The 26071-nt window shown below is 53.2% G+C and overlaps 4 protein-coding genes across 22 annotated transcripts in view; 2 read left to right on the top strand and 2 right to left on the bottom strand.

The window, feature by feature from the left end:
• Positions 1–2536, top strand: part of NBL1 (NBL1, DAN family BMP antagonist) — a 56892-nt gene extending 54356 nt beyond the window's left edge. For both annotated transcript variants that reach the window (XM_077260302.1, XM_077260301.1), the window contains one exon: positions 1479–2536. In XM_077260302.1, the coding sequence (XP_077116417.1) occupies positions 1479–1721 (243 nt within the window). In that variant the 3' untranslated portion in view covers positions 1722–2536. The remainder of the gene's footprint in view (positions 1–1478) is intronic.
• Positions 2537–7791: 5255 nt separating this feature from the next.
• Positions 7792–17853, top strand: DNAJC16 (DnaJ heat shock protein family (Hsp40) member C16). 3 transcript variants are annotated; one of them, XM_077260273.1, is made up of 15 exons: positions 7792–7994; positions 9599–9777; positions 9981–10047; positions 10756–11089; positions 11766–11950; positions 12025–12129; positions 12370–12528; positions 12975–13105; positions 13316–13496; positions 13704–13886; positions 14632–14708; positions 15007–15087; positions 15165–15263; positions 15345–15512; positions 15845–17853. In XM_077260273.1, exons 2-15 carry the CDS (start codon positions 9611–9613, stop codon positions 16233–16235), a joined length of 2328 nt encoding a protein of 775 aa, XP_077116388.1. In that variant the 5' UTR covers positions 7792–7994; positions 9599–9610; the 3' UTR covers positions 16236–17853. The 3 variants fall into 3 exon arrangements, with proteins under 3 accessions (XP_077116388.1, XP_077116389.1, XP_077116390.1); XM_077260274.1 differs by lacking the exon at positions 7792–7994 and adding an exon at positions 8035–8177; XM_077260275.1 differs by lacking the exon at positions 7792–7994 and adding an exon at positions 8567–8771.
• A 642-nt stretch (positions 17854–18495) lies between these two features.
• Positions 18496–23160, bottom strand: AGMAT (agmatinase (putative)). Of its 2 annotated transcripts, none has more exons than XM_077260276.1 (7): positions 22751–23160; positions 20509–20711; positions 20380–20428; positions 19957–20173; positions 19093–19272; positions 18737–18821; positions 18496–18661 (listed from the first exon to the last, which is right to left on the bottom strand). In XM_077260276.1, the coding sequence occupies exons 1-7, from the start codon at positions 23059–23061 to the stop codon at positions 18588–18590; spliced, it is 1119 nt and encodes a 372-aa protein (XP_077116391.1). In that variant the 5' UTR covers positions 23062–23160; the 3' UTR covers positions 18496–18587. The 2 variants fall into 2 exon arrangements, with proteins under 2 accessions (XP_077116391.1, XP_077116392.1); XM_077260277.1 differs by having other exon boundaries at positions 19957–20152; positions 22751–23156.
• A 671-nt stretch (positions 23161–23831) lies between these two features.
• The window catches only part of CDA (cytidine deaminase), a 66135-nt gene continuing 63895 nt past the window's right edge, over positions 23832–26071 (bottom strand). For all 15 annotated transcript variants that reach the window (XM_077260298.1, XM_077260292.1, XM_077260297.1 and 12 more), the window contains 2 exons: positions 26014–26071; positions 23832–24348 (listed from right to left, as the gene is read on the bottom strand). In XM_077260298.1, the coding sequence (XP_077116413.1) occupies positions 24235–24348; positions 26014–26071 (172 nt within the window). In that variant the 3' untranslated portion in view covers positions 23832–24234. The remainder of the gene's footprint in view (positions 24349–26013) is intronic.

Below are 26071 nucleotides of genomic sequence, written 5' to 3'. Positions count from 1 at the left end.
GTCGGGTAATGCCCAGCGGACACTTGGAGGGTCGGGTAATGCCCAGCGGACACTTGGAGGGTCGGGTAATGCCCAGCGGACACTTGGAGGATCAGGTAATGCCCAGCGGACACTTGGGGGGTCGGGTAATGCCCAGCGGACTCTTGGAGGGTCGGGTAATGCCCAGCGGACACTTGGAGGGTCGGGTGATGCCCAGCAGACACTTGGAGGGTCGGGTGATGCCCAGCGGACACTTGAAGGGTCGGGTAATGTCCAGCGGACACTTGGAGGGTCGGGTAATGCCCAGCGGACACTAGGACGGTTGGGTAATGTCCAGCGGACACTTGGAGGGTCGGGTAATGCCCAGCGGACACTTGGAGGGTCGGGTAAGGCCCAGCGCACACTTGGAGGGTCGGGTAATGCCCAGCGGACACTTGGGGGGTCGGGTAATGCCCAGCGGACACTTGGAGGGTCGGGTAATGCCCAGCGGACACTTGGAGGGTCGGGTAATGCCCAGCGGACACTTGGAGGGTCGGGTAATGCCAAGCGGACACTTGGAGGGTCGGGTAATGCCCAGCGGACACTTGGAGGATCAGGTAATGCCCAGCGGACACTTGGGGGGTCGGGTAATGCCCAGCGGACTCTTGGAGGGTCGGGTAATGCCCAGCGGACACTTGGAGGGTCGGGTAATGCCCAGCAGACACTTGGAGGGTCGGGTGATGCCCAGCGGACACTTGAAGGGTCGGGTAATGTCCAGCGGACACTTGGAGGGTCGGGTAATGTCCAGCGGACACTTGGAGGGTCAGGTAATGCCCAGCGGACACTTGGAGGGTCGGGTAATGCCCAGCGGACACTTGGAGGGTCGGGTAATGCCCAGCGGACACTTGGAGGGTCGGGTAATGCCCAGCGGACACTTGGAGGGTCGGGTAATGCCCAGCGGACACTTGGAGGGTCGTATAATGCCCAGCGGACACTTGGAGGGTCGGGTAATGCCCAGCGGACACTTGGAGGGTTGTATAATGTCCAGCGGACACTTGGAGGGTCGGGTAATGCCCAGCGGACACTTGGAGGATTGGGTAAGGCCCAGCGCACACTTGGAGGGTCGGGTAATGCCCAGCGAACACTTGGAGGGGTCGGGTAATGCCCAGCGGACACTTGGAGGGTCGGGTAAGGCTCAGCGGACTCTTGGAGGGTCGGGTAACGCCCAGCGGACACTTGGAGGGTCGGGTAATGCCCAGCGGACACTTGTGGGGTCGGGTAATGCCCAGCGGACACTTGTGGGGTTGGGTAATGCCCAATAGACAATGTTCTGGAAATTTCTGATCTTTGAGGGGTGGTGGAGAGCCCCTCCAATACCAGGAGGCCGGTGCAGGCTGCGTTCCTCCTCGGACATCCATGTGTCACACTGTTCCCTCAGGTCTAGGGTGGTATTAGACGGGGGTCACACCTGCTCTTTGGGGTCCTCCGCCATTATCAGCTATTTTCTGTGTGCCGGACAGGTCACGCTGGAGTGTCCTGGGAACGAGGAGGTCCCCCGGGTGGACAAGTTGGTGGAGAAGATCTTGCGCTGCAGCTGTCAGGCCTGTGGCAAGGAGCTGAGCCAGGAAGGAGCCATGTTTAACGTCTACCTGAACACGGCAGAGGAGGCGCTATCTCCGGCCGAGAACATCGGCCGACACCAGCGCCGACAGGAAGAGGAGTCTCCACCAGCCGCTCAGCGGGATGGCGAGAGTGAGGAGTGACTGGCGCACCAACACAGAGACTTGTCTCCCGCTGCAGCCGACATGACCGGGACTCGGCTCCGGGGCCCTCGCACGGACTACAGATCTCCTCCGACCTGTGACAGGGTCACCCCTGCACCCCGACACCTCCAGATATAACCTGCACACCCGCCACATACACACCCTGTCCTCCAGTCACATCCAGAGCTGCACTCACAATACAGCTGCCACGATGCACCGCAGCAGAGTGCGACCACACTGGCTCCTGGCTGCAGCTCTGGGTGTGACTGGAGTATACGACATTATAAACCGCTGTTAATTATAAGCCGCGGAGCTGCACCCCAGGATTTATAATCACTGATCACCGACGGTGCCTTCACTGCGCAGACATTAACCCGTGACTCTCCGGGGACCACCATGCCACTGACATGGTATAATGATGGGGGTCGTCATCCAGCTGTGTCCTTACCTCTCTCACCTACTGCTCTCTGCCTGTGACGTGTCAGTCTTCACTGCCATTTATTTGCATTGTCTTCATGAAATGGGGAGTACTGGATGAACAAGTGCTATCGATCCTGCCCTCTAGTGGACTGCGATGGATTTGCAGACAGAATAAAACTGTAAGTGGCGGTAAGTAGTGGTGACCGTGCAGGAAACCATGGCCATCTTTTCTATGGCGCCTCCTACTGGCCAGGAATGGGAACTGCATGATGTCCTCCATGACAGGTGTCACTCAGGATCCATATCGACCAATTAACGACTGGTGGAGACGCCTGTAAATGCTGAACACTTTGTATATAGGAGCCAAGAGTTTATATTAAAGATTTACAAGAGGATTGTCGTCCGCAGGGGAAGAGTCTGTTATCGCGTCTGATTCATAGGGGGCGCCATAACATCCTGCACCCCTTACTCCAGTCACATCCAGAGCTGCATGTAAACTTCTGCTGGCCTCTTGCTGTATACTAGGACGGGGTTATATAGGGGAACCAGGATGGTCGAAATGGGGACCCTCAGCAGACCCTGCAGGGTATAGGGGACAATGATGCCGCACAGGAGTTGGGAAGGTGATGGACACCCCAGTAGGATCACACGCTGTCATTAATGGTCGATCCGCAGCGATCAGCGCTTGCTCCAGTCACTGCTGCTGGAGGCATCCATCACCCCTCACAGCCCCAGCGCAGGACCGGTTGTAGACAAAACGAGGCCCCAATCCTGAAATATTCCACCAACAAGACTGCAAGAGCATAATAAAAAGTCCAAGTCCCACAAACTCCCCTGCTACATCCCCTCTGGCTCCACTGCCGATGCTCAGGGGTCCCTGCCGGTCAGAGGGTACAGCCATAAGATCAATGCAGCCAAGACCGCCATCGACCCCGAAGCGTCAGTGCCGAAACCGCGGGGATTTAGCATTTCTGTGCTCATTTGTTTTACATTCAGAAAAAAACCCGTAGGGTCTGTTCCCATGCACCGTTTTTGTTTTGCGGCAGAGTGTTGGCAGGAATAATGCTGAGCACAGTGCGTGCGTTTTTACGGGTTTTATGACCATTTTTGCAGCGATTTCACTTGCATTTTTCTTTCCCATTCATTTGCATAGAGAAAAAATGCTGCAAAAATGCTGAAAGTATCAACGTAACGGATTTAAAGAAAAAAGTGTCAGTGGCTGGCCGGTGTACTGGGATAGTAGACGGCGCGCACCTGAAACTGCGTAGTTAGATGGGCCCCAATGGTGACACTAACATGACAGTATTATATACATGCAGGGGCTTCTCACAAAATTAGAACATCATCAAAAAGTGAATTTATTTCAGTTCTTCAATACAAAAAGTGAATTTCATTTTTTATATTCTATAGAGTCATTACAGAGAGAGATCTATTTCACGTGTATATTCCTCGTAATGTTGATGTTGCTTGTCAGGTGTGGATGCTTCACTTGTGCTGATCCCAAGACAGTGGTGGAGGGTCTGCCATGATGATGAGGGGGACACAGAACACACAAGACTGCAGGAAGATAGAGCTGGGTTGATACAGGACTGCAGAGAGATAGAGCTGGTTTGACGCAGGACTGCAGGGAGAAAGAGCTGGGTTGATGAAGGACTGCAGGGAGATAGAGCTGGGTTGATACAGGACAGCAGGGAGATAGAGCTGGTTTCACACAGGACTGCAGGGAGATAGAGCTGTTCTAACGCAGGACTGCAGGGAGATAGAGCTGGCCTGACACAGGACTACAGGGAGATAGAGATGGGCTGACACAGGCCTGCAGGGATATAGAGCTGGTCTGGCGTAGTACTGCAGGGATATAGAGCCGGGTTAACGCAGGACTGCAGGAATATAGAGCCGGCCTGACTCAGGACTGCAGGGATATAGAGCCGGCCTGTCACAGGACTGCTGGGTGATAGAGCTGGGCTGACGCAGGACTGCAGGGAGATAGAGATGGTCTGACGCAGGAATACAGGGATCAAAAGGCGGTCTGACGCAGGACTTCAGGGATATAGAACCAGGCTGATGCAGGACTGCAGGGAGATAGAGATGGTCTGACGCAGGACTGTAGGGATATAGAGTCGGGCTATCGCAGAATTGCTGGGAGCTAGAGCTGGGCTGATGCAGGACTGCAGGGAGATAGAGATGGGCTGGCACAGCACTGCGTAGCATGTACAGCATTGTCCAGATACAAAAAAATTATAAAGTAGAAAAAAAAAAATAAATGTGACAGATAAATGATATTTCACCTCTGGGTGGTGCCAGGACCCCAACACGTTGTGGCTGCAAATCTTCATCTGAGAAATAATGGGTGGAGTTGTCCTTTGAACACAGGGTTTATCTGCATTGTCTCCGCACTGCACGTCCAGCAGACTCTGCTACATTTCAGGCCGGGGGCTGCGGTCGCCTTATTTGCACCAAACAGGAAACATCGGCTCCATCCACAGATCGTCTCTGTTCAATTTTCAATGACGTTTGGTGAAAGTCGATGACTTTGGTGCAATCATCTCCCCTCGTCTTCACCGCAGCCGGCAGAGATAAATCCTCTATGGATAGACACTTGGACATCAACTCAGCAGCACAGAGTATGTCAGGAAAGGCGGAAGCTGATCTTGTGGAGCAGGGATCACAGAAGATTTCAGCAGAGGAGTGTGCCGATCTTGTGGAGCAGGGATCACAGAGGATTTCAGCAGAGGAGTGTGACGATCTTTAGGAGCAGGGATCACAGAGGATTTCAGCAGAGGAGTGTGCCGATATTGTGGAGCAGGGATCATAAAATCCTAGTATGTCAGAGCTGGAAGGGACCTCCGGGGTCATTGTGTCCAACCCCCTGCTCCATACAGGAGTCACTCAACGATCTCAGACAGATGTCTGTCCAGCCTCTGAAGACTTCCATTGAAGGAGAACTCACCACCTCTTGTGGCCGCCTGTTTCACTCATTGATCACTCTCACTGTCACCCATCTAATATCTAATCTGTATCTTCTCCCTTTCAGTTTCCTTCCATTGCTTCTCGATTTTCCATGTGTACATGGGAGTAATGATGATCCCTCTACACTGTGACAACCCTTCAGATATGTGTAGACAGCTATTAAGTCTCCTCTTAGTCTTCTTTTTTGCAAGATAAATATTTCCAGATCCTTTACCTGTTCCTCCTAGGACATACTCTGCCGTCCGCTCACCATCCTGGTCGCTCTTCTCTGAACTTGCTCCAGTGTTTCAATGTATTTCTTACAATGTGGAGCCCAGAACTGGAACCAGTATCCAGATGGGGCCTGACCAAGGAGGAGTAGAGGAGATAATTACTTCACGTGATCTGGACTCTGTGCTTCTCTTATCACATCTTAGAACTGTGTTTGCCTTTTTTGCTGCTGCATCACACTGTTGACTCATGCATCCAATAAAAAATGAACAGCGCTCCACCCAGGTGTAGAAACCTTCAAGTAACTCTTTATTCAGCCACAGAATACATAGCGACGTTTCGACCAGCTACTGGTCTTTATCAAGCAGTAGCTGGTCGAAACGTCGCTATGTATTCTGTGGCTGAATAAAGAGTTACTTGAAGGTTTCTACACCTGGGTGGAGCGCTGTTCATTTTTTATTGGATGACTTTGGAATATCCAGGAAGGTTCCCTGGACAAGGAACGGGCGCCCTAGATGAGTGAGTGCTGTCAGCCCTTTTGCTTTTTATATGTGGACTGTTGACTCGTGCAGTCTGTGATCTATTAGTATACCCAAGTCTTTTTCACACGTCCTGTTGCTTAGTTCTATTCCTTACTTTCTATAGATACAAATTCCATTTTTCTTGCCCAGATGTAGAATCTTGCATTTCTCCCTGTTAAATACCATTCTATTCTGCCAATTGTCCAAGATTGTCTAGATCCTTCTAACTCATTTCTCTGTCTTCTCTAGTCTTCGCTATCCCTCCTAGCTTTACATCATCTGCAAATGTGATCAGTTCCCTTATCTAGATCATTTATAAAAATGTTGAACAATACTGGGGCCAGGACAGAGCCTTGTGGTCCCCACCTGTAACACTGGGGCCAGGACAGAGCCTTGTGGTCCCCACTTGTAACACTGGGGCCAGGACAGAGCCTTGTGGTCCCCACTTGTAACACTGGGGCCAGGACTGAGCCTTGTGGTCCCCACTTGTAACACTGGGGCCAGGACTGAGCCTTGTAGTCCCCACTTGTAACACTGGGGCCAGGACAGAGCCTTGTGGTCCCCACTTGTAACACTGGGACCAGGACGAGCCTTGTGGTCCCCACTTGTAACACTGTGGACAGGACCGAGCCTTGTGGTCCCCACTTGTAACACTGGAGCCAGAGCAGAGCCTTGTGGTCCCCACTTGTAACACTGGAGCCAGAGCAGAGCCTTGTGGTCCCCACTTGTAACACTGGAGCCAGGACTGAGCCTTGTAGTCCCCACTTGTAACACTGGAGCCAGGACAGAGCCTTGTGGTCCCCACTTGTAACACTGGGGCCAGGACAGAGCCTTCTTGTCCCCACTTGTAGCACTGGGGCCAGGACGAGCCTTGTGGTCCCCACTTGTAACACTGGGGACAGGACCGAGCCTTCTTGTCCCCACTTGTAACACTGGAGCCAGGACGAGCCTTGTGGTCCCCACTTGTAACACTGGGGACAGGACCGAGCCTTGTGGTCCCCACTTGTAACACTGGAGCCAGGACAGAGCCTTGTGGTCCCCACTTGTAACACTGGGGACAGGACCGAGCCTTGTGGTCCCCACTTGTAACACTGGAGCCAGGGCAGAGCCTTGTGGTCCCCACTTGTAACACTGTGGTCAGGACAGAGCCTTGTGGTCCCCACTTTAAACACTCTTCCAATTGGATGTGCAGCAATTTATTATTTATGACTCTTTGAGTACGATCACTGAGCCAGTTATGAATCCACCTAACAGTAGCCTTGTCAGTCCCATACTTGGTCATTTTTTCAATTAGGATAGTATGAGATACTTTATCACAAGCTTTGCTGAAGTCGAGATATACTATATCTACCACATTTCCCTGATCCACCCAGTCAGTGATTCCATCATGGAAGGAGATTAGTCTGGATGACTTGTTTGCTACAAACCTCTGCTGGCTCATTGCTGTATTCTTATCCAAGTGCTTACATACATGCTGTGTAACAATGTGTTCACGGATCTTTCTGATATAGAAGTAAGGCTTACTGGCCTGTGACTTCCTGGCTCCATCTTCTTCCCTTTTTGAAGAAAAGGATCACAGCAGCACAGAGGATGTCAGGACAGGAGGGAGCTGATCTTGTGGAGCCGGGCTTGCAGAAGCACAGAGGATTTCAGGACAGGAGGGAGCTGATCTTGTGGAGCAGGGCTCGCAGCAGCACAGAGGATTTCAGCACGCAGGCATACATGCGCAGTGACACTTGAGGAGGATGAATGTCCCGGCTGTGAGCTGAGGAGGACGCAGGATGACAGGCAAAGGGGAGGAAGGGGTTAAGCGCAGCGCAGAAACACGGAGTGTCGGCTCCATTGCTATAGCAACCGCAGGGCGTTAGGGGACAGATCACGTGGGGCGATCCGGGCGGGCTGTAGAAGGTATCCATAGCAATGTTGACAGGGAGACCGGACTGCCAATCAAGGGCGGCGGCCGCTGATTGGAGGAGACCGCTGTCAGTCAGCCGGATTTGGAGAAGGCTGATGGGCGGGGCTTGCGGTTCGTCTTCCGGTTCCGTCTGTGAGGTGAGATTCAGGCCGTGATGGGGCGGTGAGCGGAGCCGGGAGCGGAGAGCGGAACCGGGAGCAGCCCCCGCACGGGAGGACGCAGCGAGCGGCCGGGGAGCAGGTGAGGAGCGGCCTGAGCGCGGAGGAGCAGCCGCGGCGGCGCCGGTTACATCATGTCCGGTTATGTCACTTGCAGCCGTCGCTCCCGGTCACAGTGACAGCTGTGTGCCCCCGTATGTGCAGGGCCGCGGTCACACCACGGACAGCGAGACGCAGGAAAACCGCCAGAGGCGCCGAGAGTGAGGTCGTGTCCTGCTCTGCCCTCATTCACACTGCTGCCTGCTGACAGAGCCGGGGCTGCACCGCGTAACCGCGCCCCCCACAGCCCCGCGCCCCCTCACAGCCCCGCGCCCCCCCACAGCCCCGCGCCCCCCCACAGCCCCGCGCCCCCCCACAGCCCCGCGCCCCCCCACAGCCCCGCGCCCCCCCACAGCCCCGCGCCCCCCCACAGCCCCGCGCCCCCCCACAGCCCCGCGGCCCCTCACAGCCCCGCGGCCCCCCGCGGCCCCTCACAGCCCCGCGGCCCCTCACAGCCCCGCGGCCCCTCACAGCCCCGCGCCCCCTCACAGCCCCGCGCCCCCTCACAGCCCCGCGCCCCCGCTCTTATCAGAACACCTTAACCCCGGAGCCCCCGGTGATCTCCTGCGCTGTTATTATTTACTGCAGGGGATTTGTGCATTTTGTGATTTTGGGGTCTGACTATTGGGAGCAACGAGGTCCATAGTAACACACAGACCTGCATCATGTCCTGCATCAGAATGTGCCGGTGTGTGCGGCCGCCACGGTGCAGCGTCTGCAGTACTGATCTGCGTCTTGTGCAGGAAACTCCTGATATGCGGTGAGGGGGATGTCCCCGGTGTGCGGCTGCTCTGGCGGTGAGGGGGATGTCCCCGGTGTGCGGCTGCTCTGGCGGTGAGGGGGATGTCCCCGGTGTGCGGCTGCTCTGGCGGTGAGGGGGATGTCCCCGGTGTGCGGCTGCTCTGGCGGTGAGGGGGATGTCCCCGGTGTGCGGCTGCTCTGGCGGTGAGGGGGATGTCCCCGGTGTGCGGCTGCTCTGGCGGTGAGGGGGATGTCCCCGGTGTGCGGCTGCTCTGGCGGTGAGGGGGATGTCCCCGGTGTGCGGCTGCTCTGGCGGTGAGGGGGATGTCCCCGGTGTGCGTCTGCTCTGGCGGTGAGGGGGATGTCCCCATTGCACTGCGGTACTGGGGGTGCGCTACGGTACTGGGGAGGAGGTGTCCGCGGCGGCTCTGGCAGGTGGGAAGTCCCGCGTGCGTGGCTGCTTTGGGAGGGGGGAACATTTCCTTTCTGCAGCTCTGGATGTGAATGGAGCATGAGCCATGATGTAACCGCTCACTTTCTTTCTGCAGCTCTGGATGTGACTGGAGCATGAGCCATGATGTAACCGCTCACTGCCTTTCTGCAGCTCTGGATGTGACTGGAGCATGATTCATGATGTAACCGCTCACTTCCTTTCTGCAGCTCTGGGTGTGACTGGAGCATGAGCCATGATGTAACCGCTCACTTCCTTTCTGCAGCTCTGGATGTGACTGGAGCATGAGCCATGATGTAACCGCTCACTTCCTTTTTGCAGCTCTGGATGTGACTGGAGCAGGGTCATTTCTGCTGTGACCTGAAGCTTTATTACAAATGATTTCTCTTTTTCAGTGACTTTGAGACATGGGCCACCGAAAACTGCGCCTCCTCTGGCAGTTTCTGGTCTTTCTAATCCTCGCTCTCAAGATCCTGTCAGCAGCCGACTTTGACCCGTATCGCGTTCTCGGTGTGAGCCGGACAGCAAGCCAGGCGGACATCAAGAAAGCCTACAAGAAGCTGGCCAGAGAGTGGTGGGTGCCGTCAGGCATGGTCTTTATAGCGCCCCCTGTAGTGACCTCTGCCATATTGTCTGTCCGGGACCCTCCATAATTATTACAGAAGAGCCTAAAAATCTCAGATCTCTGACCATTACTATTACTGCGGCAGCACTGGGTTGTTTCCGTCTTTCTACCTGCTGTTACTTTATTTGTAATAAATGTCTCACTCATTTCAGGCATCCGGATAAGAACAAGAACCCGGGAGCGGAAGACAAATTCATCCAAGTCAGCAAAGCGTATGAGGTACGAGACTGAGCACAGCCATGTAACTGAACACTGGGCGCAGCCATGTAATGGGGTGAGGACATGTAACGGGGTGCGAGGTGCAGCCATGTAATGGGGCGAGGACATGTAACGGGGTGCAGCCATGTAGCGGGGAGCGGCCATGTAACGAGGTACAGCCGTGTAATGGGGCGTGGCCATGTAACAGGGAGCGGGGTGCAGTCATGTAATGGGGCGAGGCCATGTAACAGGGTGCGGGGTGCAGCTATATAGTGGGTGCAGCCATGTAACAGGGTGCGGGGTGCAGCCATGTAATGGGGCGAGGCCATGTAACAGGGTGCGGGGTGCAGCCATGTAATGGGGCGAGGCCATGTAACTGAACGCGGGGCACAGCCATGTAATGGGGCGATGCCATGTAACAGGGTGTGGGGTGCAGCCATGTAGCAGGGAGCGGCCATGTAAGAATAAGAACCCAAGAGCGAAAGACAGATTCATCCAAGTCAGTAAAGTGCATGAGACGCAGTGTAACGCGGGTGTCAACAGTGTAACTTCCCACGATGATCAGACACTGGAGCTGAGCTGCAGTGTGAGACTCGCAGGACAGTAGTCGCTGTGTCCTGGAGAAGCCGCCATGGTTTTCTCATCCATACAGGGGTCTGCAGTTTCCGCTGCTCGATGGTAGAGTTACACGTCTGCGGCATTAATGTTCTGTGACCTCCGACTCCTTAGATTCTTTCAAACGAAGAAAAGAGGATGAACTATGACCGCTATGGAGACGTAGGAGAGAACCAGGGTTACTCCCAGCAGCAGCAGCACCATCACTTCCGCCATTTCCACGACAGCTTCTACTTCGATGAGTCGTTCTTCCACTTTCCCTTTAATTCCGAGCGCAGGGATTCCACCGATGAAAAGTATCTCCTGCAATTCTCCCACTACATCAACGAGGTGGTCCCCGATAGCTTCCGCAAACCCTACCTCATCAAGATCACCTCCGACTGGTGCTTCAGCTGCATCCACATCGAGCCCGTGTGGAAGGAGGTGGTGCAGGAATTGGAAGGGATAGGTATGTATATACCCCAGAGCTGCAGTCACTGTGTACATACATTACATTACTGATCCTGAGTTACATCCTGTATTATACTCCAGAGCTGCACTCACTATTATGCTGGTGCAGTCACTGTGTACATACATTACATTACTGATCCTTAGTTACATCCTGTATTATACCCCAGAGCTGCACTCACTATTCTGCTGGTGCAGTCACTGTGTACATACATTACATTACTGATCCTGAGTAACATCCTGTATTATACTGCAGAGCTGCACTCACTATTATGCTGGTGCAGTCACTGTGTACATACATTACATTACTGGTCCTGAGTTACATCCTGTATTATACCCCAGAGCTGCACTCACTATTCTGCTGGTGCAGTCACTGTGCACATACATTACTGATCCTGAGTTACATCCTGTATTATACTCCAGAGCTGCACTCAATATTCTGCTGGTGCAGCCACTGTGTACATACATTACATTACTGGTCCTGAGTTACATCCTGTATTATACCCCAGAGCTGCACTCACTATTCTGCTGGTGCAGTCACTGTGTACATACATTACATTACGGATCCTGAGTTACATCCTGTATTATTCTCCAGAGCTGCACTCACTATTCTGCTGGAGCCGTCGTACTACATGTGTGCAGTGATTTCTTATGCGGCTGACATTTTATCTTTCTAGGTGTTGGCATAGGAGTGGTGCATGCTGGGTACGAGAGGCGGCTGGCTCACCATCTTGGCGCACACAGTACCCCATCCATTTTGGGGGTGATTAACGGGAAGATTTCCTTCTTTCACAATGCCGTCTTACGAGAGAACCTGCGACACTTTGTGGAGAGTTTACTACCAGGGAATCTGGTGGGCAAGGTGAGCGCTGCTCCGGGGGTGGGATATATCCGGTCGTACTGGGAACATTCGCACATTTTCTCTGTCTCTTCCAGATCACAGATAAGAACTACATCCACTTCTTGTCCGGCTGGCAGCAGGAGAATAAGCCGCACGTCCTGCTGTTCGATCAGATGTCTCCTGTCCCACTGATCTACAAGGTGAGGGACACAGTCTGGGGCCACAGTAGACCTGTCTGTATGAAGATGTGACGGGTGTTCATACACGGTCCGGCCTCTGGGTCACCTCTATCTGGAGAATATGGGGCTTCAGGCTTTGTGGCATTCTGCTCCTCCATGTGTTGCATGTCCCTGGTCCAGAGCAATGATGTGCCGGAGCCTCCGCTGACCATGGCGGGCACACCACCCCTGCCCGTCTCACCGTTTCCTTTGTTTCTGCAGCTGACTGCCTTCGCCTACAAGGATTACCTGTCGTTCGGATACGTGGACCTGGGCCAGAGGGAGACGGAACAGATGAGCAGTCAGTACAACATTAACATGTACGCGCCCACCATGCTGGTCTTCAAGGAGCACATTCACAAGCCGGCTGACGTGGTGCAGGTAACGCTCTGGTGCCAGGCTGCTACAGGGCACCTGAGTTTTGGTGGGGACTGGAGACCCCCTGGTGGTTTTGGTTGTTCGGTCGTCCTTTTACTGAATAGTGGGGGGGTTAAGAGTAAAAATATAAGAATAATTGATGGACATGTCGCCGCTCTTGGCACCGCAGCGCACCGGTCTGCTCATCCTCTTTGGGCAAACAGGCCTCTGACGTCACGATTGTCTGCCGAGGACTAGGGTAAATCGTAAGGTCAGATGCCTGAAGAGGGTGTCGCACGCCGAAGGACTGGTTTATAATGGAGGGGGGACAGCGATGAGCAGTCAACCTTCTCTGCGCTGTTCAGTGGGTGAGCTGGGAATCCACACTGGAAACCGTATGGGGGGGCCATGTCTGCACCCCCGACCGGACCCTCGACTCATTGGATCTCTTGGATACTTTTTGTCTTTAGGCGCGTGGGATGAAGAAACAAGTCATCGACGACTTCATCTCTACCAACAAGTTCCTGCTGGCGGCCCGGCTGACTAATCAGAAGCTATTCCAGGAGCTGTGCCCTGTGCGGAAATCTCACCGTCAGCGCAAGTAAGTCCCAGCACGCTCTGTATATCTGGGCTCGATATTCTGTCGGATTACCGCCTCCTGCCGGCTTATCAGAGGAATTGTGGCAGGTAAAGGCGGCACTCCCACTCCCTGGTATTCTGCCTAAATGCAGCGTCGGGCTCGTTGTGCTACTTGGCCGCTCTTCCCACATCACGTTCTTCTTTTGGTGAAGCCGCCGTTTGCTTTTTGTAGATATTGTGTCGTCCTGCTGACTGGAGAGGGAGAATCCTCCCAGAAGACCTACGGATCCTTCCTGGCTTTTGCCTCTGCCAACACCAAGGACACGGTGCGATTTGTCCACGTCTTCAAGGAGCGTCAACGAGAGCTCGCCAGCTCGCTGCTAGGAGAAGATGTAAACCCTGCAGACTCCTCTGTACGTACTGCAGCAGTCGTAGGTTTCTTCTGGGCAGGAAACAGTCGTCCGCTTACACCCCGAACACGACCTTGATGTCAATGGCTCGGGAGTGCACTCTGCCGCATGTGATACTGCTCTAGACATCAGCGGAGGACGAGTAGGATCAGTGCGGTCACAAAGTATCAGGGTCAGTAGCTAAATCTTTTCTGCTTTCATCCCTGGCAGGTGGCGATTCTGGAAAGACGGAACTCGGCTGGCAGAATCGTGTACAAGTCCCTGGCCGGCGTCTGGAGCGGCAGCGAGGATAACAAGTTTGCACTCTTGGATTTCCTGGATCGCTTGAGGAAAGACCCCAGTCTGCTGTCCGCCGAGACCATCCTGTCCGATCTGAATGACGAGCTGGCGCCGGTACGTTCCTGGACTGGTGGTGTACAAATCTCCGTCCAGTTTAGTTACCTTTACAGTGATACTGGCCGCCCCTCACCACTAGTGAATGGGGGGGGGCAGAGAGAACAATGCGCAAACTGGGGTCCACACAATCTGAAATATTCATAGCGAGTGGTCTGAGAATCTGAGAAGGGTTAGCCCCATGGCGTGCGACTCCTCGAGGTCCTGCTATGTCCACACAATGTGCAACATACAATGTGACAATGTGCAATATTCATAATGAGGGGTCTGAGAAGGGTTAGCCCCATGTCGTGTGACCCCTCGAGGTCCCACTATGTCGACACAATGTGCAATATTCGTAATGAGGGGTCTGTGAAGGGTAACCTCATGTCGTGTGACCCCTCGAGGTCCCACTATGTCCACATTATGTGCAATACTCATTGATGGGTCTGAGAAGGGTTATCCCCATGTCTGGCGACCCCTCGAGGTCCTGTTAGGTCCACACAATGTGCAATATTCATAACGAGGGGTCTGAGAAGGGTTAGCCCCATGTCGTGCGACCCCTCGAGGTCCCGCCATGTCCACACATTGTGCAATATTTATAACGAGGGGTCTGTGAAGGGTTAGTCCTGTACCAGGCAACCCCTCGAGGTCCCACAATGTGCAATATTGATAATGAGGGGTCTGTGAAGTCGTGCGACCCCTTGAGGTCCCGCCATGTCCGCACACTCGCTGTAACTGCATTCCATCTTTTCATTGTTGTCAGGTGTTTTTCCTGCGCTGGTTTTACACCGCGGTCGATTACTGGTCGGATTTATGGGAGAGCGTTCTCCATAATAACTGGTAAGTTGCGCTTCCCGGGGCAGGGGGCGACCAGAATTGCCCACCTGGGATGTTTTTTCCTTTTGATGAATAATTCCCCTTGAGGACTGGAAGCTGCGACTTGTTCTCCTAGGAAGCCTGTGTCCGGGCTCCATAGGAACACAAAGGTGGCACGTATATGTGGCGTGCCGTCAGTGACTGATGGTCCACAATATTCACCCACACATATACGGTTGGATGCCGGGAAGTGTTCACCGTCCGATAGTTTTCTGCTGCTCCCATAACGGACGTTATTACTGATCCTGATGTTTCCGTGCAGGCGGGAGATGATGCCGCTGCTGTCCCTGATTTTCTCGGCCCTCTTCATCCTCTTCGGGACGGTCATCGTGCAGGCGTTCAGGTGGGTACTCGGGGGGGGGGGGGGGGGTCCGAGACTGTTCATATGGGGTTAGGGTTAACCCTTTATTCATCTTTCAGTGACTCCAGCGATGAGCGAGACTCTGTGCCATCTGATAAAGAAGAGCCGAGCGACAAGGAGAGGAGCAGCGAGGCCAGCTTCACCAGGGAGACCACCAGGTAAGCGTGCGGCGCCGAGGTGAGGGGTATCCGCTGCCCCCTCCGTCATCAGTGCCAGTAACCATTCTCTCGCCATCGCAGGGTCCCTAAGAAAGGCTTTGTGGAGGTGACGGAGTTAACGGATGTGAATTACATGAGTAACTTGGTCCGGCTGCGCCCAGGTCACATGAACGTCGTCCTCATCCTCTCCAGCTCCACCAAGGCCAGCCTGCTGCAGAAGTTCGCCCAGGAGGTGTACACGTTCACCGGGTAATTCCATCCGTGGCTATAGCTCTGACACACGCCATCACAGGCTATGTATAGCAGCGGCCCCTGCTCCGTATATGACCCTGCTCCTGCTGACACAGCCTATGGGACAGATGCAGCAGAGACGACTTGGTCATTTGGTTTCACAGCCCATGACCAATCCAGCTCTGCTACATGTGGGGAAGATGCGAGTGTCCGTAGCCGGATATCACTGATCCTGGCCTGGTCACCGTTCACATGCTGCAGTCAGCAGCGCTCGCGGCCCCTCACCGGTTATTTGGGGGGCTCCCCCTGCTGGTAGACGTGTGTATAAGTGCTCGCGTCCTCTGTCACAGGAGCAGCTCCCTGCACTTCTCCTTCCTGAACCTGGACAAGCACCGCGAGTGGCTGGAGTACCTGCTGGAGTTCGCCCAGGACGTGGCACCCATCGCCTACCAGTACGACGAGCACTTCCTGGAGCGCGACCACACCGGGTACGTGCTGGCGCTGAACGGGCACAAAAAATACTTCTGCCTCTTTAAAGCGCAATCCACACTGGAGGACGAGAAGCTCTGCGACGAGGGGGAGCTCTGCGCTTCCGGTGGGGACTCCTTACGGAAGATTTCTCTGGGCTCCGGGGCGGGACACATCAAAAAGAAATTAAACAAGCTGTCACTGTGGATGGAGCGCCTCCTAGAGGGCTCATTACAGAGGTTCTACATCCCCTCCTGGCCATTACTGGACTGACACCGCCCCAAACTGTGAACACTACAGGTCTGCCCTGACCTCCGGACCCCAGCGCGCGTCCTGCCAGGGGAAAATGGGGGCCTTAAGCGCCCCCAGAGCGATGCCATTGACTAGATCACATACTGCCTGCTTATGTCTTAAGTTCTCTTCAGCTACATCAGAGCTTTCCGCTGCCTCCGAGGAGCCGAGTCTGACAACCCCTGCGACAACCTCCTCATTAATCCACAATTCTTAATGCCGACCACTAGAGGTCCCCAGTGAGTAACCGTGCATCCAATCCTGACAACTGTGGACTTAGCAATAAGGCACTCCGACAACCCCACGTTCTGCGGGTGAGGTGCTCACCAATACTTATTAATAATCCCAGAACAGCTGCACATTATCATGTGATCATTATCATCATCGAGCCATCCCGCTAGTAACAGCCGCACATTAATAGGGCGTGCAAACTTTTTTTTTTTTTTTAGAAAGTTTCTGTATTTTTTTTTTTCTTAGTTATTAACAGTGTGGCGCCATCTGGTGGGCACATGCGGAATGACGCCTCACTGCATTTTCTTTGTATCAAGGAACAATGGTCAGACCTGCGGATTTAATACCCCATGCACTATTATTATTATTATTAATAACCCCCGAGTCGCCCCCCGATAAGAGTAGAACCGGGTGATATCCTGACTAGTGGTCATTATGTTTCTGTACACAGCCAGTGAATGTAGCTGATTATTCCTGTCCTTCCTCCTGTTGGGGAGGGGGTACATACTTATCTGCTGTCGTCACTTATACCTTTTTTTTGATAATTAAGGTTTTTTGTGAATTTCATGTTCAATGCCAAAGTTTCTGTCATAGCGGAAGAACGCTACGAAATGCGCAGGTCCTTAAAGCTCTTGTTTGTGGCCCCACAATCCTTAAAGGGCCCAATTTTCCAGACTTCTGTGAAAAGCTGCGAATTATCGTCTTGTGTTCTCTGTTATCAGGCGTCAGGTTCTCATAAGCTCATGACATTTCAGATGTAGAATCTCACCCCCCCTTCCTTCCTAAATGTAACGTCTTGTCCTGTAGATGTTTCCTGGAAATGTTGCTGCTGATATATTATTTTTTTTTCTAGTTTTTAACTTACTTGAATTTATCATGTACTTCTCCTTTAACAAGCGCACGATCGTTTGTTTCTGCCAGAGCAGGCACTTGGATTAATTACTGCCACCAGGTGGACAGTTGAGGAATTGCAGTTGGGAATCAGGGCAGAGACTGGAGCTGCAGCGATCGAGGGGGGGATCCTGGCGGTGGGTCTAGTGGCGGCGCCCCTTTAAAGCCTCGGCCCTTTTGTTCTTCCCCTTCCCGGCTGAAGAGGTTGTCGCATTGCACGATATTTTCCTACCCCTGCAGCACTGAGATGGTTAAACCCCCCCTCGTGCTGAAATCTTTATTCGTTACAGAAAAAAAAAAAGCGAAGCCCTCGGGATTCTGTAACTTCCATCTGGATGATCGGTTTGCACTTTTTTTTTTTTTTTGTAGGAAGAAAATAATTTATTTTAATTGATTTTTTTTTAAAAAATATATTTATCGTCTTTTTTGTTTTAATTTTATTACTGCATTGGAAACGGAAATAAACTATTTTACTGTGTGAAGTAAACCCAGCGTCCTGTTATGGGAGGGGGGTCTTAAAGGGATTGTCTGGGATGGAAAAACAGTGCCAGGTCTGGTTACAGGTTGTATGTGGTATTGCAGCGCGGTCCTATTCCTGTCACTGCTGACAGCAACTCTGGGAGAACACGGCCCTGTTTTTCTAATGGTGGACATTCCCTTTAAGGGCCTATTTGTGACTGGTGCAAGGTTTGATGCTTTGTAGGTGCTATTTGCATATCATGCTCCACTTGCTCAGTGATGCCACCTGCTGGACACTGCATTGTGCAGGTGCAGGCTAATTAAAGGGCCAGTACTCCTTTGTTATGGAGTCTCCTGTTTGCACATTCTAAATAAAGCAGGGGTTATAGAGGATCACGTTTCCTGCCATGAGCAGGAGACTTCACAAAAGTGGACTTGCCCTTTAAGACCTGACTGCAGGCTACGGCGAAGACCCCTGGAAAACACAGAGTTGTAGCTAATGTTACATCCTTCTCCATAGTCATCTATGGAAGAGAGATTTTGGGTGGAGTTGCCCTTTAATGATTATATGACAGTTCTGGCTGAAGAATGTCCGGCTGCAGTGATGGCGGGATCTGACAACCTGTGTCCATGGATGGGAGTTAGTCAGTGTGTGCTCAGGATTGGCGCTTTGGGCGGCGTTCCTCGTTCTCTGGATTCTGGACCCGGACCTCATCTGTGCTCGTGTCCTTGCAGTGGCGCCCCCTGCTGGTGTCAGTAGGTCGGGACCCCGGGCAGAGCACACAGCATCTCAAACAGCAGATTGGCGGCCAGCAGCGCGGTGTTACCTGGGAAGGAGGGAAACGGATGGTTGGTATCGTGCGTACTGAGCATGCTCTGCTGACGGGAGTTGTAGTACTCACCTGACTGATCGTACACAGGCGCCACCTCCACCAGGTCACAGCCCACGAGGTTCAAGCCGCGACTTCCTCGAATAATCTGCAGCGCCTATCCACAGGACATCACACAGTCAGCCTGCACCGCTCTGCTTTACACCTCCGCACTGCTCTACTGGAGAACACAACGGCCCTGTTGCCCCAGGCTCAGGTGTGCCGCTCTGTCCTGTTGGAGCGGTGTCCTTTACTCTGCAGCTGTGCTGCATTCGGGTACACTTTGAGTCTCACATAGTCTGACATTTACTCCGATCATCCCCCATACTTTACACTGCAGTTAGGTGCACGGAAAGCTCACCAAAGACAAAATGACACCTGCTTCCTACCTGGGGGGTGGTCAGGCCGGCGATCTCCGGGGTCCCGGTACCGGGGGCAAACGAGGGGTCAATTCCATCAATGTCGAAGCTGAGGTAGACGGGTTTGTTTCCCATTTGTTGCCTCACTTCTGCCATGAGCGGAACCAGAGACCTGAACCAGCAATCCTCTACCAGGACCACCCGGAAACCCTGCAGGGAACGGGGGTCCGGTGAGAGTCGTCCTCCAGACCATGGGGATTCCATTCACTTATCAGTCACCACATTTTATCCTCCAGTCACCTCCAGAGCTGCACTCACTATTCTGCTGTTAAAGGGAACCTGTCACCCCCAACATCGAAGTTGAGCTAAGCCCACCGGCATCGGGCTTATCTACAGCATTCTGTAATGCTGAGATAAGCCCCTGATGCCGGTGGCCTGAGCTCAACTTCGATTTTGGGGGTGACAGGTTCCCTTTAAATCATCTCATATCCTCCAGTGACCTCCAGTCACTATTCTGCTGTCACATTGTGTCTTATCCCCAGTCACCTCCAAAGCTGCATTCACTTTTCTACTGTTGTTTATCCTCCAGTCACCTCACTATTCTGCTGTTACATTATGTTATCACCGGTCCCCTCCAGAGCTGCAGTCACTATTCTGCTATTACATCATGTCTTATCCTCCAGGCACCTCCAGAGCTGCTCTCACTATTCTGCTGTCACATTGTGTCTTATCCCCAGTCACCTCCTGAGCTGCACTCACTATTCTGTCTTATCCTCCAGAGCTGCAGTCACTAGTCTGCTGTTACATCATGTCTTATACTCCAGTCACCTCCAGAGCTGAACTCTGTGCTGCAGCTCTCGGTGTGACTGGAGTACAGCCCATGCAGTTCATCACCTGCTCCCGGCAGAATTCGTATCTCTCGGGGTCGTAGGCGGAACCGCGGATCCCGATCTGCACGACTCCCTGTCTGTCCAGAAGACCTTCATCCACACAGCGGCGGAACGGGGTCCCATGATAGATCTTCTCGCCCAGCGCCTGCTCCCCGGTGTCGGTGTGCGCATCCACGTGGATCAGACCGACCGGTCCGTGCCTAGGAGAAATGTTACCTGCGCTGACAAATTGTAACAAACCATCAAGACAAAGGATCGGTGCAGCTGATGGGCGATCTGGACCAATACACTGAGACGAACCCTCAGCTGGATTAGGTCAGGTTGGTTATTCAGAATTTGGCTTTATCACTGTCAGAAATCCGTGATACTGAAATGTGCGGCAGCCATTGTTCTAGGCAGTCGTCTTCAGCAGCAGGGGGTCACTTACTTTTCAGCTACAGCCTGGAGGATGGGGTAGGTGATGGTATGGTCTCCACCTAGGGGAAAGAAAGCAGAGGTACTGACACTGCGCAGGGAGCCACCCTGGCGAGGCCACCCCTGTCCTCCACAGCCTCACCCAGGGTCAGTGGGATGCAGCCTGCCGCCATGATCTTCTGGTAGGCGTCTCGGATCCGGCGGCAGCTGTCCGGCAGGTTGTACAGATTCACACTGACATCGCCGATGTCCGCCACCTGCAGCGAGGTGTATGGCGCCGCCCTGGTGGACACATTGTATCTTCGCACCATGCAGGATTCTGCTCGGATGTGACGAGGTCCAAACCTGCGCAACAGTCAGCAAGATGATGGGGAGAGTAGTGCTGCGGGGGAATCTCAGCCGAGAGTATCACACAAGAGAGGATTAGATACACGGCTCAGCAGACAATATCACACAGGAGAGGATTAGATACACAGCTCAGCAGTCAGTATCACACAGGATGGGATTAGATACACGGCCCAGTAGACAGTATCACACAGATTAGATACACGGCTCAGCAGACAGTATCACACAGGAGAGGATTAGATACACGGCTCAGCAGACAATATAACTGGAGAGGATTAGATACACGGCCCAGTAGACAGTATCACACAGATTAGATACACGGCTCAGCAGACAGTATCACACAGGAGAGGATTAGATACACGGCTCAGCAGACAATATAACTGGAGAGGATTAGATACACGGCTCAGCAGACAGTATCACACAAGATAGGATTAGATACACACCTCAGCAAACAGTATCACAGGAGAGGATTGGATACACGGCTCAGCAGACAGTATCACACAGGATAGGATTAGATACATGGTTCAGCAGACCGTATCACACAGGAGAGGATTAGATACACGGCTCAGCAGACAGTATCACACAGCATAGGATTAGATACACGGCTCAGCAGTCAGTATCACACAGGATAGGATTAGATACGTGGCTCAGCAGACAATATCACTGGAGAGGATTAGATACACGGCTCAGCAGTCAGTAACACTCAGGAAAGGATTAGATACACGGCTCAGCAAACAGTATCACACAGGATAGGATTAGATACACGGCTCAGCAGTCAGTATCACACAGGAGAGGATTAGATACATGACTCGGCAGTCAGTATCACACAGGAGAGGATTAGATACACTACACAGCTCAGCAGACAGTATCACACAGGAAAGGATTAGATACACGGCTCAGCAGTCAGTATCACACAGGAGAGGATTAGATACACGGCTCAGCAGACAGTATCATACAGGATAGGATTAGATACAGGGCTCAGCAGTCAGTATCACACAGGATAGGATTAGATACACGGCTCAGCAGACTATCACACATGAGAGGATTAGATACATGACTCGGCAGTCAGTATCACACAGGATAAGATTAGATACACGGCTCAGCAGACAGTATCACTCAGGAAAGGATTAGATACACGGCTCAGCAGACAGTATCACACATGAGAGGATTAGATACATGACTCGGCAGTCAGTATCACACTTTATAAGATTAGATACACGGCTCAGCAGACAGTATCACACAGGAGAGGATTAGATACACTACACAGCTCAGCAGACAGTATCACACAGGAAAGGATTAGATACACGGCTCAGCAGTCAGTATCACACAGGAGAGGATTAGATACACGGCTCAGCAGACAGTATCATACAGGATAGGATTAGATACACGGCTCAGCAGTCAGTATCACACAGGATAGGATTAGATACAGGGCTCAGCAGTCAGTATCACACAGGATAGGATTAGATACACGGCTCAGCAGACTATCACACATGAGAGGATTAGATACATGACTCGGCAGTCAGTATCACACAGGATAAGATTAGATACACGGCTCAGCAGACAGTATCACTCAGGAAAGGATTAGATACACGGCTCAGCAGACAGTATCACACATGAGAGGATTAGATACATGACTCGGCAGTCAGTATCACACTTTATAAGATTAGATACACGGCTCAGCAGACAGTATCACACAGGAGAGGATTAGATACACGGCTCAGCAGTCAGTATCACACAGGAGAGGATTAGATACACGGCTCAGCAGACGGGCAGTGGCTCCCCCTAGTGGAGGCTGCTGGAGTCTTGCATGTCAGCTGTTGGGATCCGCTTTATTTCGGGAGCCCCCCACACAATCCTGTAGAGGGGACATATGACCCCCCGGCTCAGCAGCTCAGTATCACACATGAGATAATATTACGCTCCATAATGGAGACTGACAGAAGACTAAGCCCCCGTACTGCCCCTCTGCCCGGGGTCTGCGGGGACCTTGCGGGGGTCTGCTGCGTTCTGCGGTGGAGACTTTACACTGCGCTCCTTGCCTTGCTCCGGGTCGGTTCGAGGTGCCTGTATCCAGGGGGACCCCGATAAACGCTGCGTCCAGCCCCTCCGCAGACTCCTGGTAGGGAAGACGACACATGGTGCAGATTCCGGCCATTCGCGCCACCTCTTCAGCGCTCAGCGGCTCGTTAAACCTCGCGCCCGACATTCCGCGCTCAGGGGGGCACTGGAGCTTCCTGCTCCCACAATCCGGCGGGGTCCCCAAAACTGAGCGGGAAGCCTTAGCCCAGAGCGGGTGCAGTTTTCGGAAGCTTGGAGCGGCGGCTCTGCAGATGGCGATCACCTTGGCCATGGTGAGACACTTGTCCCGGAGTCCAAGGTGCGGCCGTCTCTGCGCCCTCCGCCCTCCGGTCACAGCAATGCTTCTCCCTCCCCTACACTCAGACACCTCCAGCCCAGGGGGTATTTTTAACGCATTTGTCCTGAGTGATGTTTACAGCTGCAATATAATAGCGCCCCTTGCAGGTTTATGCAGGAATTGCGGGGTCACGGGTGACAATGTAACAGTTCCGGCCATTTTCCCGCAGCTCTGGCTAATATTGGGGTCTGCACTGATCTTTGTACACCTCTTGCTTATTTGCCCCTTTTTAACGGTGGTGACAACTTGGTACAATAAGGATCACTCCGCAATTCATAAATTGAGAGCCCCCCTGTGTGAGCGGACCACCCTGGTCATTACATTCAGTGCAATTATGGGTCATCTCAATGGGATTTCACGTAATTCCCACAATTGTATGAACGTCCCAAAATCTGAGCCCAGACTGTAGATCGGTGGTCTCCAACCTGCGACCCACCACAACTCCCATCATGTCCTGACTGCAGGCACTGGACGTGACCCTCGGTCTCTGATGACATCTGCTGGGATTGCACTTTTCCACCCCAAACACTGGAACATGGTGCAGAAAGTGACCCTGGCCCAGCGCGGCCATAAAGGACTATAGCCGACTCGCTACGTAAATGTTCCCGCTCCACAGCCAATAACGCCGCGACCTGTGGGGGCGGTGGACGACGATGTCAGTGTCAGATTTGGTTGTGACTAGAGTAATGTGCACAGGCCTCATCTATGATCGTCCGTAATTTATTGGTACATTAAAATCATCAGCACAAATCAGTCCTGGCCTCAACGTCGGTCATCATTGGGCTAGAACTTCTATTTCTTCGTGACAATGACCCCCGATACGTCCACCGTTACCTCTCCCTCTGCGGCAGGCACTCCGCTTTTCCTGATCCTGAATGGCATGATGTGGGAGACGGGTCGTACCGCTGTGTATGGGACAGACGGCCATTCTGGACACGTGACGTGTCAGCCCTGGGGTGGGGTAGGGTTGGGGGGGATGGTTGTACCCCAGACTCTATGACCTTCCCCCGTGCCTGCGCTCTGGGGGTCCACGCAGGGTCCGGCTACCAGGAATATCTAATCTTCATTTAATAAATAACCATTTACATCTGGTGAACGTTCATCCTCTTATTTCACGGTCAAGTTCTCGGGTCCAAAGGACATCGGCAGCAGCTGCTGGAGGGTCGTGATGACGTAGGAGCCGCTCGGCTTGGTGAGGATGATCTTCCATTCCGAGCCAAACTGGAAAAAAAAGGCACGAGATGAGATCGTACACTGGAAATGATCCGTCTGTATGGGGCCGGGGCATAACGGCAACAAAACGTCACGTGGACAAGGTTAACTAAATTAATAAGGTCTCATTGAGGGGCTGCAACCGCCACAATCCATAGCTTCTTACTAATCACTTGTCGTTGTGTAGCCCTAAACTAAGGAGCAAACAGGCAACAAGGCAGTGAACACGCACTGAACGGGGGTCCGGTATTCACAGACTGTAATCGTGCTGGGAGTTGTGGCTGCGAGAGCGGCTGCACCGAGCGGAGAGAGCGGCTCCACCGAGCGGAGAGAGCGGCTCCACCGAGCGGAGAGTGCGGCTGCAGCGAGCGGAGAGTGCGGCTCCAGCGAGTGGACACAGCAGACACACCGACCGGGCAACATCACCAAAAAGACAGTGGGATGGGTCTATATGAGGCTGAAAGTAGGATCCTAAAGAGACGTGTATGAACCAGTCAGGGTGTGCAGCCTCCAGCCTCTACATGGACCCCCTATAAATCCCTACATGTGTGCACCCCCGACAGTCCCTAGGTGCATTCATGTACGCTCTGCAATCCCTACAACTTCTACAAGCATGTCCCCCCATAAATTCCTACATACGTGCCCGCCTACATTTCTGACATGCACGCACCCCCTGCATCCTCACACGCGCGAATCCCCTGCATCCTCACACGCGCGAATCCCCTGCATCCTCACACGCGCGAATCCCCTGCATCCTCACACGCGCGAATCCCCTGCATCCTCACACGCGCGAATCCCCTGCATCCTCACACACGCATACACCCCCTACATCCCGACGCGCATACACCCCCTGCATCCTCACACGCGCGAATCCCCTACATCCCGACGCGCATACACCCCCTACATCCTCACACGCGCGCACCCCCTACATCCTCACACACACATACACCCCCTACATCCTCACACACACACATACACCCCCTACATCCTCACACACACACATACACCCCCTACATCCTCACACGCGCGCACCCCCTACATCCTCACACACACATACACCCCCTACATCCTCACACGCATACACCCCCTACATCCTCACACACACACATACACCCCCTACATCCTCACACACACACACATACACCCCCTACATCCTCACACACACATACACCCCCTACATCCTCACACACGCATACACCCCCTACATCCTCACACACACACATACACCCCCTACATCCTCACACACACACATACACCCCCTACATCCTCACACACGCGAATCCCCTACATCCTCACACACGCATACACCCCCTACATCCTCACACACACGCATACACCCCCTACATCCTCACACACACACATACACCCCCTACATCCTCACACACACACATACACCCCCTACATCCTCACACACACACATACACCCCCTACATCCTCACACACACACACATACACCCCCTACATCCTCACACACGCATACACCCCCTACATCCTCACACACGCATACACCCCCTACATCCTCACACACGCATACACCCCCTACATCCTCACACATGCGCATCCCCTATATCCTGACACGCGCGCACCCCCTGCAATCCCTACTCTCTCGCCATCTTTTCTCTCCGCAGAATCGGATCAGCTACTTGTCAAACTGAAATGAAGTCGACCTCGTACCTCCCTCATGACCTGTCTGCAGGCCCCGCACGGAGTTATAAATTCGTCTTCCACGTCA

This window comes from Ranitomeya variabilis, chromosome 4 (genome assembly GCF_051348905.1).
Source record: "Ranitomeya variabilis isolate aRanVar5 chromosome 4, aRanVar5.hap1, whole genome shotgun sequence".
Lineage (NCBI taxonomy): Eukaryota > Metazoa > Chordata > Amphibia > Anura > Dendrobatidae > Ranitomeya > Ranitomeya variabilis.
This window is presented reverse-complemented; position numbering and strand designations above follow the sequence as displayed.

Excerpts from the sequence above, each read along its gene's own strand:
- DNAJC16 (XM_077260273.1), top strand. The coding sequence starts at position 9,611 with ATGGGCCACCGAAAACTGCGCCTCCTCTGGCAGTTTCTGGTCTTTCTA. Across the intron at positions 10,048-10,755 it reads AAGTCAGCAAAGCGTATGAG|ATTCTTTCAAACGAAGAAAA; the intron begins GTACGAGACTGA and ends CCGACTCCTTAG. Across the intron at positions 13,106-13,315 it reads AAATCTCACCGTCAGCGCAA|ATATTGTGTCGTCCTGCTGA; the intron begins GTAAGTCCCAGC and ends TGCTTTTTGTAG.
- AGMAT (XM_077260276.1), bottom strand. The coding sequence starts at position 23,061 with ATGGCCAAGGTGATCGCCATCTGCAGAGCCGCCGCTCCAAGCTTCCGA. Across the intron at positions 20,712-22,750 it reads TCGAACCGACCCGGAGCAAG|GTTTGGACCTCGTCACATCC; the intron begins GCAAGGAGCGCA and ends ACTGTTGCGCAG. Across the intron at positions 19,273-19,956 it reads ACGAATTCTGCCGGGAGCAG|GGTTTCCGGGTGGTCCTGGT; the intron begins GTGATGAACTGC and ends CGTTCCCTGCAG.